Raw genomic sequence first — 17,739 nt, 5'->3', positions numbered from 1 at the left:
GCCCAAGACAGTCTGAAACCAGTCCTAAAAAAGCCTAAACCAGTGCAAAATCTGGACCAAAACCAAACCTAAACTACTCCTAAAAAAGTCTAAGACCCGCCCAAGACAAGAAACCAGTCCTCATCCAGGACCAGATCCAGAGTAAAATAAATCCTGAACCAACTTTAAATCACTTCCAGAACCAGGAGAACCAAGACTGAAGCCAAACATAAACCAGTCTAAAGAAAGTCCAGAACCAGTCCAACAACCAGTCTGAAACCAGTCCAGAAGCACTTCTAGAAAACCCTAGAGCATGATACTGCCACCTCCATGCTTGGTGGTAGGTTTGGTGTTCTTGGGGTTAAAAAAAACATTTAAGATCTGCCTCCAGTCCTAAGAAGTCTAAAATCAGGACCAAAATCAAATCTAAACCAGTCCAAAACCAGTTTCACAACCAGTCAGAATACAGTCTGAAACCAGTCCTAAACCAATCATAAAAACCAGCAGTAAACCAGGCCTAGAAACAGACTGAAACCAGTCCTCAAAAAGTCTAAAACCACCATCAAAGTCTGAACCAAAACCAAACCTAAATTACTCCTGAAGGAAAAGTCTAAGATGATGGGTCTTAGACTTTTGTAGCCAGTCTGAAACCAGTCCTAGAAAGTCTAAAATCAGGACCAAAATCAAATCTAAACCAGTCCAAAACCAGTTTCGCAACCAGTCAGAATACAATCTGAAACCAGTCCTATAAAAAGTCTAAAACCTGTCCCAAAGTCTGAACCAAAACCAAACCTAAAGCAGTCCTTTTAAAAGTCCAGAACCAGTCCAACATCCAGTCTGGAACCAGTCCAGAAGGTCTTCTAGAAAGCCCCAGAGCATGATACTGCCACCTCCATGCTTGACGGTAGGTTTGAGGTTCTTGGGGACAAGTTTCTGATCAGTTTCTTACTTTTTTCTGACACCAGATGTGTGTTTTATTCATTCTAGTCGTTAGTGGATGTAAACTGTGGTTCCATGAAGGAACCTTTGAGAAACTCAGAGAGTCTTTCATTGTTTGAATCCTCTCGGGCAGCTCTTTGTGGATTTTTCAGAGGTTTGTTTTGCTACTTCCTGTCCGCGGGTTCGACTCCGGGGAGCGGCGTTCTCCAGCGACCTGCTTGTTTAAGGCAGAAAAACTGCGTCCGGCCGTAAACTGTGCCACGGCGCTTCATTTCCATGAAATATCGGCTCGGCTTTATTGTCTCTTTTCTCGTCCGCTTGACAAATTTGCGGCCGCTCGGCGATAGCGAGGCAGCTTTGGGTTTGATGCATGGCGGCGGAGCTCAGCGGCGTCTGGGGGAAACCACGATTGATGAAGACGGTGTGTGTTGCTGCAGTCAGCACGGGGTGTGTGTTTGGTGTGTGTGTGTGTTTTAATGTCTGTGTGTGTTGTACAGGAAGCCGACTGGGACAAAGCGAGCGTCACTTTCACTTTCTGACGGGATTCTGTTGGTTTGACTTTAACTCAAAGTGGGAAAAAGATATTTTGAAAGAATCAGGACAGTTTTTATTTTAGAAAGTGAGTCGAATTAAATCGAAAAATTTTCTGAACAGAGTCAGAAGAGACGACTTTTTAGAACAAGAAGAACTTGAGATGTGAACAAAATTAAAGAAATTAAGGATTTTTTTGAAAATCTGAACTTTTTCTGGTCATTGAGGGCATTTTTGAAGCATAGCAATATTTTTGTAAAGTCATTTTTAGAAAATTTACATGTTTATCAAACCTGAAGACATTTATGAGAAAAGTTGGGACATTTTAAAAAGTGAGGTTGTTTTATTTTCTTTTTTAACTGACAACATTTTGGAAAAGTGAAACTAAAAAAGTTAGAACATTTATGAAACAGGGACGTATTTTTTGGAAAATTGTTACGTTTTTAGGAAGTGAGTCGCATTGAATAAAAAAATATTCTTACCTGAATCCGAAGTGACAACTTTTTGTTAAACAATGAGAACTTTTAGCAAAATTAGGACTATTCAGAAAAGTGAGTTTAATTATCTGAAAATAATCTGAAATAATTTTTTTTTTTTTTTTTTAGAAATTCAGTACTTTTTTCCAGTAATTGAGGACACTTTTGAAACCCAGCAATATTTTTTCAAAAGAACTTTTTGGGAAAACTGGAACATTTTTTTTAAAAAGTGAGGAAAATAAAGATGTTTCTTTTTAAAAGTGAGGATTTTTTTGGACATTTTTGAAGCCGAAAAACCTTTTTGAAAGTGATGATGTTTTTCCGTAAAAATTTGATAGAAAGTTTGAACTTCCTTTTTTTTTTAGAAGAAAAAGAATCAGGACATTTTGCACTGTGAGGATAATTTAGAAAGTGAGTTTAAAGAAATTAGGGACTTTTTAAGATTTTTTGTTGGTAATTGTGGCCCTTTTTAGGAATAAGACACTTTTTGAAAGTGAGAAAAAAATTTTTGCAAAATAGAAAATTTTTGAAGTAATTTTTTTGTTAAATGTGGAACGTGAGGAGATTTTTGAAAATGAGCACTTCTTTTAAAAAAAACAGGACTTTTTTGCTAACTGAGGACATTTTTAAAGCATTGGAAACTTTTTGAAAGTGACGACATGTTTTTTGCAAAATGAGGAAATTTTGTACATTTTTTAAAATGAGAAAATTGTTTGGAAAGTTGAGACTTTTAAAAAAAAACTTAGAAGCTTTTACACAGTGATGACAGTTTGGAAAAAAATTAATTAATTAAAGAAGTTCAGGAAGAAAACCAGGACTTTTACTGACATTTTGGAGAATTTTTTTTTAAACATTTTCCGCATGAAAAATACTTTCAAAAGTGAGAATATTCTGTGAAAAGTTGGAACTTTTTTGGAAATTGGAGACATTTTAAAACAAAATTGGACTTTTTAGTGTAGTTGAGGACATTGTGGTGAAAGTGAGGAGAGTTATGAAGTCTATTTTTAAAATGAGACGCTGATGTTCTCTGTCATGTGTTTTTTGTGTTTTTCTGCTCAGAACCGTCGCCGTTTGTCGGAGCTGAAGGACGAAGCGGATCGAGACGAATCCAAACAGGAAGCCGAAGCCGTTTACGAAACCAACTGTCGGTGGGAAAACTGCAGCAAAGAGTTCGACTCCCAGGAGCAGCTCGTCCACGTGAGCAAACAAAACACTTTCACTTCCGGTTTCACTTCCAGTTTCACTTCAAAAAAATGGTGAAAGTCTGGCAGCAAACGTACCTAAAGTACACGGAAATAAAAAAAATTTAAAAAACTGTGAAAATATCTATTAAATGTTGACTTTTTTCCCGTAAAAAGCCGTAAAATTTGGACATTATTTACAGTGTTGGTCTCTTTTTTTAAAGGTAAAATGTTAAATGAAAATTAACAAAAATATTTTAAAATTTTCAGTCCTTAATATACATATTTACATTTGTTGGTGCTTTCTGAGTCTTGTTTTTTTTAATTAGATACATTTTTTAATCTTTGTCATTTTTGTTCTTTGTCTTTTGTGTCAGTCGTGCATATTTTTGCATTTTGTTTATTTCTGTGCATTTTTTTCAATTTTTTGTTACTTTTACAGTTTTTTCTGTGGTTTTTGGATAATTTTTGAGTAATTTTTACAATTTTGTGTTATTTTTCGCATTTTCTATTTTTCTGTCAAATTTTCCATTTTTTTCCATAATTTTTGCTATTTTTGTGATTTTTGCATTCTTCTGTGTATTTTTTTCTGATTTATGTGCAATTTCTGGACATTTTCTGCATTTTTGTGATTTTTGCATCTTTTTGTTTCATTTTTGCTTGTTTTTGTAATTTTTGCATCTTTTCTGTATTTCTGTGTCAGATTTTGCCCATTTTCTGTTTTTTTTTATCTTTTTTGCATCTTTTTGTGCTATTTTGCATATTTTCTGAATTTTTTTGTCAGATTTTGCATTTTTTTCTGTGTGTTAGTGTCATTTTTGCACACTTGTATTTTTTGCACACTTTTGTGTCTTTTTTAAACACTTTTCTATAAGTTTTCTGTCATGTTTTCATTGTACAGTACTAGATTTGTATTCTATTTCTGAAACAGTAAAAAACAAAAAAAACTATATAACTTGCAAAGAAACACCACAGAAAACTAAAAAGTCAGATTTAAGCTAAAGTTCTGACGGCACAGAAAGAAAATCAGACTTTAAATAAGTGAGTTTTCTGTGTTTTCCTTTAATTCTGGTCTAATTAGAGGCTCTGAAACTCTTTCCTCTGAGATTCACTCAGATTAGACGGATTCCTGAACAAACATCCAGAAAAACCCACTCAGTGTGTGTTTAATGTGTGTGTTTAATGTGTGTGTTCAATGTGTGTGTGTTAATGTGTGTGTTTGATGTGTGTGTTTGTGCAGCACATCAACAACGACCACATCCACGGGGAGAAGAAGGAGTTCGTCTGCCGCTGGGATTCTTGTTCTCGGGAACAGAAACCGTTCAAAGCTCAGTACATGTTGGTGGTTCACATGAGGAGACACACGGGGGAGAAACCACACAAGTGTACGGTGGGTAAAAACACCAGGACACAGTGGGTAAAAACACCAGGACACAGTGGGTAGAAACACCAGGACACAGTGGGTAGAAACACCGGGACACAGTGGATAAAAACACCAGGACACAGTGGGTAAAAACACCAGGACACAGTGGGTAGAAACACCAGGACACAGTGGGTAGAAACGCCAGGACACAGTGGATAAAAACACCAGGACACAGTGGGTAGAAACACCAGGACACAGTGGGCAGAAACACCAGGACACAGTGGGTAGAAACACCAGGACACAGTGGGTAGAAACACCGGGACACAGTGGATAAAAACACCAGGACACAGTGGGTAGAAACACCGGGACACAGTGGATAAAAACACCAGGACACAGTGGGTAGAAACACCAGGACACAGTGGATAAAAACACCAGGACACAGTGGGTAGAAACACCAGGACACAGTGGGTAGAAACACCGGGACACAGTGGATAAAAACACATGGACACAGTGGGTAGAAACACCGGGACACAGTGGGTAAAAACACCAGGACACAGTGGGTAGAAACACCAGGACACAGTGGGTAGAAACACCAGGACACAGTGGATAAAAACACCAGGACACAGTGGGTAGAAACACCAGGACACAGTGGGTAGAAACACCGGGACACAGTGGATAAAAACACATGGACACAGTGGGTAGAAACACCGGGACACAGTGGGTAAAAACACCAGGACACAGTGGGTAGAAACACCAGGACACAGTGGGTAGAAACACCGGGACACAGTGGGTAAAAACACCGGGAAACAGTGGGTAGAAACACCAGGACACGGTGGGTAGAAACACCAGGACACAGTGGGTAAAAACACCAGGAAACAGTGGGTACAAACACCAGGACACAGTGGGTAAAAACACCAGGACACAGTGGGTAAAAACACCAGGACACAGTGGGTAAAAACACCAGGATACAGTGGGTAGAAACACCAGGACACAGTGGATAAAAACACCAGGAAACAGTGGGTAGAAACACCAGGACACAGTGGGTAAAAACACCAGGACGCGGTGGGTAAAAACACCAGGACACGGTGGGTAAAAACACCAGGACACGGTGGATAAAAACACCAGGACACGGTGGATAAAAACACCAGGAAACGGTGGGTAGAAACACCAGGACACGGTGGGTAAAAACACCAGGACACGGTGGGTAGAAACACCAGGACACGGTGGGTAAAAACACCAGGACACGGTGGGTAAAAACACCAGGACACGGTGGGTAAAAACACCAGGACACGGTGGGTAGAAACACCAGGACACGGTGGGTAAAAACACCAGGACACGGTGGGTAGAAACACCAGGACACAGTGGGTAAAAACACCAGGACACAGTGGGTAAAAACACCAGGACACGGTGGGTAAAAACACCAGGACACGGTGGGTAAAAACACCAGGACACGGTGGGTAAAAACACCAGGACACGGTGGGTAGAAACACCAGGACATGGTGGGTAAAAACACCAGGACACGGTGGGTAAAAACACCAGGACACGGTGGGTAGAAACACCAGGACACAGTGGGTAAAAACACCAGGACACAGTGGGTAAAAACACCAGGACACGGTGGGTAGAAACACCAGGACAGTGGGTAAAAACACCAGGACACAGTGGGTAGAAACACCAGGACACAGTGGGTAAAAACACCAGGACAGTGGGTAAAAACACAAGTACAAGTTGCAGAATTTTGTCTAATTTTGTGTCATTTCTGCATCTTTTCTTTCATTCTGTATAATTTTTCATCTTTTTATGTCTTTTTTTCAGTCATTTTTGCATCATTTTGTTTAATTTTACATCTTTTGTGTGCTGCTTTGGTCATTTTCTAAATCTAATTTTTGCATCTTCTTGCGTATTTTTGCTTGTTTTTTCTGTATAATTTTTCATCTTTTTGCATCATTTTTGCAGAATTTTGTGTATTTTTACATCTTGTTTCAGTCATTTTTTTAACCTAATTTTTGCATTTTTGTGTATTTTTTGCATCTTTTATGTCTTTTTTTCAGTCATTTTTGCCGAATTTTGTTAAATTTTGTGGCATTTTTGCATCATTTTGTGTAATTTTACATCTTTTGTATGCTGTTTTTTTTTTTTTTTTAAATCAAATTTTTGCATCTTTTTTCGGATTTTTGCACATTTTTTCTGTATAATTTTTTATCTTTTTGGGTCTTTGCATCTAATTTTTGCAGATGTGTCGTTTCTTGCGTCATTTTTTCTAATTTTGTGTGATTTTACATCTTGTTTTGGTCATTTTTTAAATCTAATTTTTGCATATTTTTTCTGTCTTTTTTGCATTTTTTTGTCTGATTCTGTATAATGTTTCATCTTTTTGTGTCTTTTTTGCATAATTTGTCTAGTTTTGTGTTATTTTGCACCTTTTGTGTAATTTTGCATCTTTTTGTCTCTTTTTTCTGTCATGTGCAGAATTTTGTCTAATTTTTGTGTCTTTTTAAGTCTTTTTTCAATAATTTTTTTAGAGTTTTGTTTAATTTTTACATCTTTTGTGTACTGTTTTGATCATTTTTTTGTCTAATTTTTGTATATTTTTGCATCTTTTTGCACATTTTTGTTGTATAATTTTTCATCTTTTTTGATCTTTTTGTCTAATTTTAAGATTTTTGTTTAATATTGTTTTATTTTTGCATCTTTTATGTAATTTTTGCAGATATTGTGTTGTTTTTGCATCACTTTGTCTAATTTTGTGTCATTTTTTGTATCTTTTCGTGTAATTTTACATCTTGCTGTGGTCATTTTTTGATCTAATTTTTGCATCTTTTGTCTTATGTATAATTTTTTTCTTTTCGTGTCTTTTTTTGCAAAATTTTGTCTAGTTTTGTGTCATTTTTGCCCCTTTTGTGTAATTTTACATGTTTTTGTCTTTTTTCTGTCATTTTTGCAGAATTTTGTTTGATTTTGGCTTTTTTGTTCAATTTTTGCAGATTTTTTTGTGTAATTTGTATCCCTTTGTCTAATTTAGTTCCATTTTTTTGCATCTTTCGTCTAATCCTGTATAATTCGAGCATCATTTTGTCTCTTTTCTGTATAATTTTTGCATATTTTTGTGTTTGTTGCACCATAAATCTCACATTTTTTTGCATCTTTTTGTCTAATTTTGAGTAGTTTTCACATCTTTGACACCTTTGCAGATGTTTTTTCTGTCATTATTGCCTTTTATCTCACCGTATTTGTTGTTTCTGCTTCAGTTTGAAGGCTGCTCCAAGGCCTACTCTCGTCTGGAAAACCTGAAAACTCACCTTCGTTCTCACACCGGAGAGAAACCGTACGTCTGCGAGCACGAAGGCTGCAACAAGGCCTTTTCCAACGCCTCGGACCGAGCCAAGCACCAGAACCGGACCCACTCCAACGAGGTACTGAAGAACCAAACTGTAATCAGAGACGGAGCTGCTGCAGGTTTAGCAAGCAACAAAAATATCGTCCGAAATACTCAACTTTGGCCCAAAATGACCTAAAATGAGTCAATAATGACTCAAAAGTTTTCCAAAATGCCAAAAACTGTCTAAAAATTTACATTTTTTTAATCAATTGACTCAAACTTGTAAGTCAGTAATTTAAGTTTGTTGAAAATGAGTAAAACCAGCCCAGAAAGACTCAATAGATGAACAAAAATCCAAGAAAAATGAAATCTGTCCAAAGTGACTAAAAATGTGGCTAAAATGCCAAAAATAATGTAATTTATTCTCTCCACAATGACTCACATTGGTCCCAAAACAACAAAAAAACGCCCATAAAGACTCTACAGTCGTCCAAAATGCATTCCATCCAGTCCATTTTAGACTGTTTTTGGCGTTTTGCAAAATGTTTCAGTCATTATCGACCCATTTTAGGTCCTTTGGGACCAATGTTGTCTTTTTGGGGCATTTTTTAGTTGTTTTGGAATAATTTTATTCGTTAGGGACAAGCCTGAGTATGTTTCACTGAAAAATTTAGTCACTTTGAACGAACCGTGTGTCATTGTGGAAACTCTGAGTCATTAAGGATCAGTCCTGAATCAGTTTGTCTAGTCTTGAGTCAGTTTGTTATTATTATTATTATTATTATTATTATTATCAGCTTATTTAAAAAGGGACCATGTACAATATTAAACATAAATGTTTCCACCTGATGTATTGCACCAGAGTTAGCTTTAAGCTAATTTCCATCTGCAGCCCCTTGTTAGCGTTTTTCTTTCCGTTTCCGTAGAAACCGTACGTCTGTAAGATCCCCGGCTGTACGAAGCGCTACACCGACCCGAGTTCTCTGAGGAAACACGTGAAGACGGTCCACGGCCCCGAAGCTCACGTCACCAGGAAGCAGAGTAGCAATCCGCCGCCGCTGAGGCCGAGAGAGAACGGCGAGAACGAGGCGCAACCTGGAGACGCTAAGATGACCGACGGCGCCCCCAGAGGCCTGGAAGACTTCCTGCACGTCAAAGGAATCAAGACGGAAAACTCGGTGGTAAAAATCCCGTTTTAGATCCATGGAATCTTCTTTTCCTTTAAAACTATCTTCTGCTCGCTTACTTTCATTTTCTCCTTTTTCTGACTTTCCTCGTGGACAGACTTTACTAAGGTGAGCTCACAGAAACACATCAGTCCTCATTTTCATGTCTTTCCTTTCACATCTTTTCATCTTTTCTTTAGTTTTGGTCATTTTTGGACTTAAGTTCTATCAGTTTTCACATCTTTTCTGTCATTTTTGCACATTTTACTGTCATTTTAGCGTAATTTCTGCATATTTTGTGCCATTTTTATACATTTTTTCTGTAATTTTTGCGTCGCTTTTGCATTTTTGGGCCATTTTGTGTCATTTTGCATCTTTTCATGTGATTTTTTTCACCTTTTTCTCTCATTTCTGTGTCATTTTTGCTTCTTTTCTGTATTTTTTTCCTTTTTTCTGTATTGTATGCGTTGTTTTGGTTATGTGTGCTTTTCTGTCATCTTAATGGTTCATTTGTTTTATTTCTGGGTTTTTTGTGCACTTTTTGATCATTTTTTAAATCTTTTCTTGTCTCATTTTCTAATTTTTGCAACTTTTCATGTAACTTTCTTCCATTTCTGTCGGTCACTTTCCTTCCTTTTGTGTCTTTTTTTGTATTATTCTGTATTTTGTTTTTGCAGAAACTCTCAGCTGAATGTGTTCTTTTTTTGTTGCGAGTTTTTGAGCTTTTTCCTTCACAAACTGCCAGCAGAGGCCCATCAAACTTCCATCTGAGAGCCGATAAAAGTCTCTGCAGGATTAAAATTCAAACTTTGAGTGAACTACAAGCTGTGATCAAGGCGGCTTTTCAGCAGCGAATATATTAAATATGTTGGAGGGAAGCAGGCGGAGCTGTGTGGAATTAAAGGCAGGAATAGTGGAGAATCCTTATTTTCTGTTGTCCCGGAGGGACAAGAAAACACTCGTTATGTACAATTAATGTGGATAAAAGATTCACTGACAGCTGATCTTTTCATCTTTTTACTTTTATTATCTAATAAATTCTAAATTGATGAGAAAACGGTGCAAAATTTACACACAACAATGCAAAATGACCCAAAAATTACACAAAAGGAAGAAAATATAGAACAAAAAAAGTGCAAAATTAGGTTATAAAATGACCCAAATTAAAGACAAGATGCAAACAATTATGTAAAAAAGATTAAAAATGACCAAAAATTACACAAAACCTACCAGAAATAAAACAAATTAAAGTTTAAGATGACAGAAAACACACAAAAAGATGCAGAAATGAAAAATAGTACACAAAACAATGCAAAAAAGATAGAAATTAGGCACAAAAATGACCAAAATCAAAAGAAGCTGCAAAAATGACAAAAAACATGTAAAAATGACAGAAAAGGGGCACAAAAAAGATGTAAAATAAACAAAAATTACACAAAAGGAAGAAAAACGACATAAAAAGAAGCAGATATAAAACTAAAAAGTGCAAAATGACCCAAAAAGACGAGAAAAACAGCATAAATGAAGAAAAAAAATGTGCAAAAATGAAAGAAATTAGGCTCAAAATGAAAGAAAACATGCAAAAATGACACGAGAAAAAGTATTTTACTATATATAAATTAAATAATTTTTTCAGGTTGTTTGCTGTTATTTGGAAGGAAAATTATGTGTATTTAGGATTGAAAATTGGTAAAATATAATCAATATATTTTATAAAATTCTTGCTATTTTACAGATCTTTCCTGTTTTTTATAATTATGATCAAAAATCTGTATTTTTACATGTTGTGATTTGTTCTTTTACCATTTTTTTGAAGAATTACACACCTTTTTTTTTTACTAATATTGAAAGAAAATATGTATATTAAGGATTGAAAAATGTTTTTTATTTACATTTATTTTTCCTCTTTTGCTAGATTACAGTTAATATCTAATTCAAACACAACAAAAAGCATTAATTTACATGTTAACTGTAAAAAAAAAAGTTCCAAACTGTAAATGTCCGCATCAAAAATCTGTATTTTTTAAATGGAGAGAAATTTCACAATTTTTACTTTATTTAAAACTTTAAAATATTTTGCTATTTTGCAGATATTTGCTGTTATTTAAAAGGAAATTATGTATATGAGGGAAAACAAAAAATTACTGTTATTTTATAGGATTTTCTTGTTTTGTTAAATTACAGAATAAAGGTATTCATTAAATTTTAACCTAAAAGAAAAATCTTTAAAATAAAAATATTATTATTATTATTATTATTATTATTATTATTATTATTATTATTATTATTATTATTATTATTATTATTATTATTATTGTATTTAATCAACTATAAACATTACTGTACAGGCATTTGTGATTTTTATTTACATTACAAATTATTTATATTAATTATTGTTTAAAACGTGTTTAAAAAATAACTGTTACTTTGCACATTTTTATAACTAACTGTTTTATTAAATTACAGATAACATTCAGTAATTTTTTATTTTAATTACAGAATAAAGGTATTAATTTACATGTTAACCTTAAAATACTAAAATATTATGCACATTATTATTATTATTGTTATTATTTTTGCCATATCCGAATCAATAATAAACATTTTACAGATATTTGAGTTTTATTTGAAATACAAATTATGTATATTGTTTAAAAAAATTATTGTTATTTTACTAAATTTTCCTGTTTAAATCACAGATAATATTCATCAATAATTAAATACAATTATAGAAAAGGTACTAATTTACATGTTAATCATTAAAAATATCAAAAATATGAAATTAGTGTTGAATCTTGAAAAACGGTGGCCATTTTGAATGTTTTTATCTAAATGAGCAGCCATATTTGGTTCTCAGGTGTTCCTCTGGTTCTCAGGTGTATCAGTTCTGACAGAGGTTCCTCTGGTTCTCAGGTGTTCCTCTGGTTCTCAGATGTTCCTCTGGTTCTCAGGTGTTCCTCTGGTTCTCAGGTGTATCAGTTCTGACAGAGGTTCCTCTGGTTCTCAGGTGTTCCTCTGGTTCTCAGATGTTCCTCTGGTTCTCAGGTGTTCCTCTGGTTCTCAGGTGTATCAGTTCTGACAGAGGTTCCTCTGGTTCTCAGGTGTTTCTCTGGTTCTCACATGTTCCTCTAGTTCTCAGGTGTTCCTCTGGTTCTCAGGTGTTCCTCTGGTTCTCAGGTGCATCAGTCCAGCCCTGGCGGTCAGTCATCATGCAGCAGCGAACCATCACCACTTGGCGGCGCCACCAACCATGACAGTGGAGTAGAGATGGCGGTGCTCAGCGGGGGGAGTCTGGAGGACCTCAGCGCCCTCGATGACCTCAATGAAGGATCCGGCGGCGTCGCAGCGGCGGGTCTAAACTTCAGGAAGCAGCTCAGCATCAGCCAGAGCCTCAAGCAGCTCAAGACGGAGAAGCTGAAGGCGGCGATGGACTCGTGTCGGTGGGAAAACAACCCAACAGAACCGGGCCTCGGCACCAAACTCCCACCGATACCAGCTAGAGGTGAGTCGAGCTCCGCAACCTGCTAGCAAGAAATATTTGATTAAGTTTGTCCATTTCCATCTCAGTTTGGTTCTTTTGGTTTCAAGCTTCTGATTGAGCTTTGATTCCTCTGGATACCTACCGCCAAGCATGGAGGTGGCGGTATCATTATACTATTGATTTAAGTGACTCAGGTCTGAGTCAACAAGACAAGAAATTTAGTTAAATTTGTTGTTTTGTTGACTACAACTGCTGACTCCTCTGAGCCAGAAACTACCTGAGGTTCAGAGGGTTAGCTTAGATGGTAAGACCGCCTCGCAGTCCTACAGGTTTGACAATTAATGTCCTCATGCGTCTGTTCTCAGGGTCCGTCCTGGACAGTCCCAGTTTGGGTGGTGATCCGGTGTCCTTCCCTGGTTCTGATAAAGTGACTGTGGTGGGAAACCTGTCGGATCGATGCGAAAGCACCTCCAGCACCTTGACTTCGGTTTACAGCCGCCGGTCCTCAGGCATCTCCCCTGGTTTTTCCAGCCAGGCTTCCGAACTCGACTGCCCCGGCAACGTCACCTCAGCGGACTCCTACGACCCGATATCCGCCGACTTCTCGTGGCGCTCCAGTCAGGCCAGTCAGCGTGGGGGGAAATTGGGCGGCTGTGGGAGCCCCCTCATCCTGACCCCAGCCCAGCACTACCATCTCAAGGCTAAATACGCTGCTGCCACTGGGGGGGCACCACTGACACCTCTTCCTTACGTGGACCACATCCTCCAGTCCTCTAACAGAGTCCTTCCGTCCAGGCAGTATGGAAGCTTGATGCCCCATGAGGTTCCGTCCAACATCCCCCGCCGAGCCAGTGACCCGGTGAGACAGCTGGTGATGGATCCTTCCAGCCGGCCTCGAATGCAGCGGTACAACAGCTTGGACACCATGCAGCCTCGTACGCCTCCTGCAGCAGATCACCAGCGTTTATCCCAGCAAGCTTTCGTCCAACACTTCCCTTCCAGCATTTCAGTCATCATGGACACAAGCAACACCCCGGATAAAGACCCATCACTGCCCGACCTCAACAACGCAACCAACAGAGCATCAACCGATCACCAAGATTGTCAAGGAACCTTCACCCTCCAGCAGCAGTTGTACCACCAGAGAAGGATGAACCTGAACCAGTCCACTCAGGTTCTGCCCTCTTTGAGTCCAGGGATGTGTCCATCTTCGCTGAGGAACAACGGACCCATCCAGTGGTACAAAGCCTCTTCAGGACTCGCCCGAGGGAACCTGGTCGTCCACCAGCAAAACCAGAACTTTGGATCTCTTAATCACAATCTCAGCTCCAATCAGCAGAGATGCACTCAACCGAACTCTGAACCGGGAACAAACGTCTTCCAGCATCTCAACGAGGCGGTCAGATCTCAGTGCAGGTTCAGCGAAGGCATCAGTTGGTGTGACAGGAATGGAAACAAGCCGGTGCATGTTCAACTAGAGGACTGTGAAGGACCGATGTTGATTCTCCAGCCGAGGCCACCAACGGAACCCAAACCTCAGCAGCAAACAAGGGACCCACCAGATTCCAAGTTCTCCACTGCGTTAGGACTTCACTGCAGTGGTAACTCAGATGCCGTGCACTACACGGGGCAGATTCATGTATTTGAGCCCAATGGGAACTTTCATGTACCTTCTCTGGTGGACCTACCTTCTTTTGAGAACTACGCAGCATCTCCTGGTTCAAGCGGGAACCAGGCGGCGCTGGAGCAGATCGACTTCGACATCATGCTGGACGATGGGGATCTCTCCAGCCTCGTGTCGGGAACCCTGAGTCCAGGTTTGCTGCAGAGTCCTTCCCAGAACTCCTCCCGCCTCATGACGCCCAGGAATTTGGTCACGTTGCCGCCGGTGTCGCTGGGCAACATGGAGATCGGGGAAATTGGCTCCTCTGGCAGAGGAAAGCAAGTTCCTCAACCTGATTTCTTAGCTACAAACTAAACTTTCCTCTGACAGGAATGTGTTCGCACAACAAACATTCACTTCGGACTGATGGGATTTGGTGCCAGAAACTTCTGCAGCGTCTTGTTTTGATGTACAGTCTTAATTGCTCATTATTGAAAATGACAGTTTTCTATTGTTTTTTTGAAAAGCCATAATTCTGTTTTTCTGCCTTGCTGCAGTTGTGAACAAATATTTACTTACACTTGTAAAAATTCATGTATATCACAGCAGTCTTTAGGTTCCTGTGTTTGCTATAGCATGTATTTTGGTTCTTTTATAGATTTACTCTAAAGGTCTTCTGGAAATAGTTCCATGGTCTCTTAACTTCTCTTATGTTTGACTACAGCTGCTGACTCCTCTGAGCCAGTTTAAATAGAACCCATTAGATCCACTCATTAGACTCTTTCTGTGGTCAGATGGAACAAAAACTGAGCAGAAATATGTTTGGAGGAGAGAAGATGAGGCCTTCAACCACAAGAATACCAAACCTACCGTCAAGCATGGAGGTGGCAGTATCATGCTCTGGGGCTTTCTAGAAGTGCTTCTGGACTGGTTTCAGACTGGATGTTGGACTGGTTCTTAGACTTTTTCTTTAGGACTGCTTGAGGTTTGGTTGGGGTCCCGATTTTGTACTGGTTGTTGACTTATCTAGGACTGGTTTACTACTGGTTTTTATGACTGGTATGACTGGTTTCAGGCTGCATGTTGGGCAGTTTTTGCACTTTTAGGAGTAGTCTAGGTTTTATTTTGATCTTGGGTTTTTGATGTTTTTAGGACTGGTTTCGGACTGTTTTCTAGAAGAGCTTCTGGACTGGATTCAGACTGTATGTTAGACCAATTTTGGACTTTATTTAGGAGTAGCTTCTTTTGGTTTGGTCTTGATCTTGTACTGGTTTTAGACTTTTTGAGGCCTGGTTTCAGATCGTCTTAAGTGGATCACCAAACCGACCATCAAGCATGTTGGTGGCAGTATCATACTCTGGGGTTTTCTAGAAGACTTTTTTAGGAGTAGTTTAGGTTTGGTTTTGGCCCCGGTTTTGCTCTGGTTTTAGACTTTTTCAGAACCGGTTTCAGGCTGCATTCTGACTGGTTCAGAACATTGTTTTGGCCTGGTTCAGGTTTGATTTGAGGACTGGTTTCAGACTACCTTAGGTGGGTTTTAGACTTTTTTTAACCACAAGAACGCCAAACTGACGATCAAGCATGGTGGTGGCAGCATCATGCTCTGGGGCCCAATCCTGTGTTTTGTTTCTTTCAAAAGTTTTTTAAGATCTTCTGGAAATAAAGCAAAAACTACTATGTCAAAAATATTCATACAGAAATATTAGTATTTGTCCATTTCTACATCAGTTTGGTTCTTTTGGTTTCAATCTTCTGGTTTCTCTTCTTCTTTTGGTTCTTCTTTGACTTCTCGGGGCAGAATTGGTTCAGTTCCACTAAACTTGTCGTCTTTCTGATTTGGCTCTTCAGGTTCTTGATGGGTCTAATCAGCACTGTGGGGAGACCAGTCTAGAACCTTCATTCCAGCCTGATAGAACCATTTCTTTACCACGTCTGATGTGTGTTTGGGCTCATTGTCTGGTTGAAACATCCAACCGTGTCCAAGATCAACCTTCTGCTGATGGTTTTAGGTTTTTATCCTCCTTCTTCATTGTTCCATTTACTTTGTGTGAAGCTCCAATTCCATGATACTGCCACCACCATGCCTGATGGTAGGTTTAGTGTTTTTGGGGTTAAAAAAAATCTAAAACTCACCCAAGACAGTCTGAAACCAGTCCTCAAAATGTCTCAAAGCAGGACCAGAATCAAATCTAAACCAGTCCAAAAAATGTTCACAACCAGTCAGAATACAGTCTGAAACCAGTCCTAAAGAAGTGAAAAACCAGTACAAAACAGGGACCAAAACTAAACCTAAATGTCTCCTAAAAAAGTCCAAAAACTGCCCAAAATAATCTGAAACCAGTTCTTAACGGATCATAAAGTCCAGTAGTAAACCAGTCCTAGAAATGTCAAAAACCAATATAAACCCAAACCTAAACTACTCCTACAAAAGTCCAAGACCCGCCCAAGACCATCTAAAACCAGACCTCATCCAGGACCAGATCCAGAGTGAAATAAATCCTAAAACCAAGTTTAAATCACATCCAAAACCAGGAGAACCAAGACTGAAACCAAACATAAACCAGTCCCAAGAAAGTCCAGAACACGTCCAACATCCAGTCTGAAACCAGTCCAGAAGCTCTTCTAGAAAGCCCCAGACCATGATACTGCCACCTCCATGCTTGGTGGTGTTAAACATCTCACCTCCAAACAGATTTCTGATCAGTTTTTGTTAGTTTTTTTGTGACAAAGACTCTTGTTTCAATCATTCTATCACAGAAAGTTCAGACTTGTTGTGGTATAACTGATCTCTATAAGTGCATGTGGAGTTTTGTTCACAACTGCAGCCACCAGCGGTTCTTTCGGTTGTCGTCCAGGTCTGCAGTAAGATCACTTTTCTAAGTGCCTGCCTCAGCTAAGCATTAAACTGTACTTGGAATGTACCATCACTGTAAATTACCGGAGCTCGGCTTTGTTTCAGATCATTTCTGCTGGAGTTCAATCATCGCTTCCCTCAGCGAGACGGGATCTGATTAGTGATTAACTTTGACGTCCGGGTGTCAGATGAAGCGGAACGTTGACGAATCGACCGATCAGCTCTGAATACTGAACATCCGAGGGCAGGATCTTCCTTTTTCTACGCCGTCGCAGCAGCAGTTTGTTTGTTTGTGCAGAACGAAATGTCTGTAAATATCGTTTGTACATTTTTAAGAAATACAACGCTGACTTTGATTTTTTCAAACGGGTGTTTTTGTGTCGTCATTTCTGATTCCCTTCTTGGTCATTTTCACGTACAAAAACTAGATTCTGACAATGTCAGAATGCCTATCAGTATCTTAAACAGATAAAGAACATATTTATTTAATATTTCTATGGTAAAAATGCGTTTAAATGAAAAGAAATACAACAAAACAGCAAAATAAAATTTTTTTAAAAACTATATTTTATCTGATTTTTCATGCTTATCAGTATCCTAAACAGAAAAAAATAAACATTTATTTCATATTTCTCTGGTAAAAATGCATTTAAATTACAAAAAAAAATGCAACATAAAAATAAAATATAATAACTGTATTTTAACAGATTTTTGATGCTTATTGGTATTTTAACCAAATAAATACATATTTGCTTAATATTTTTATGGGATAAACTTTTCTTAATGAAAAGAAATGAAACAAAAAATAAAATAAAATGTAATAATAATTGTATTTTGACAGATTTTTTTG

At 38.2% G+C, this 17,739-nt stretch overlaps 1 protein-coding gene across 1 annotated transcript in view; it reads left to right on the top strand.

Moving 5' to 3' along the window:
* Positions 1-17,246, top strand: part of LOC111580119 (zinc finger protein GLI2-like) — a 75,233-nt gene extending 57,987 nt beyond the window's left edge. The window contains 7 exon segments of the mRNA XM_035956028.2: positions 2,985-3,122; positions 4,347-4,496; positions 7,715-7,879; positions 8,712-8,966; positions 12,129-12,453; positions 12,798-14,358; positions 14,360-17,246. Coding sequence (XP_035811921.2) covers positions 2,985-3,122; positions 4,347-4,496; positions 7,715-7,879; positions 8,712-8,966; positions 12,129-12,453; positions 12,798-14,358; positions 14,360-14,399 — 2,634 coding nt within the window. The 3' untranslated portion in view covers positions 14,400-17,246.
* The last annotated feature ends 493 nt before the right edge of the window (positions 17,247-17,739 follow it).

Source organism: Amphiprion ocellaris, chromosome 24 (genome assembly GCF_022539595.1).
Source record: "Amphiprion ocellaris isolate individual 3 ecotype Okinawa chromosome 24, ASM2253959v1, whole genome shotgun sequence".
Lineage (NCBI taxonomy): Eukaryota > Metazoa > Chordata > Actinopteri > Pomacentridae > Amphiprion > Amphiprion ocellaris.
Note: the sequence above shows the minus strand (reverse complement) of the source record. Positions and strands in the feature narration are given on the sequence as shown.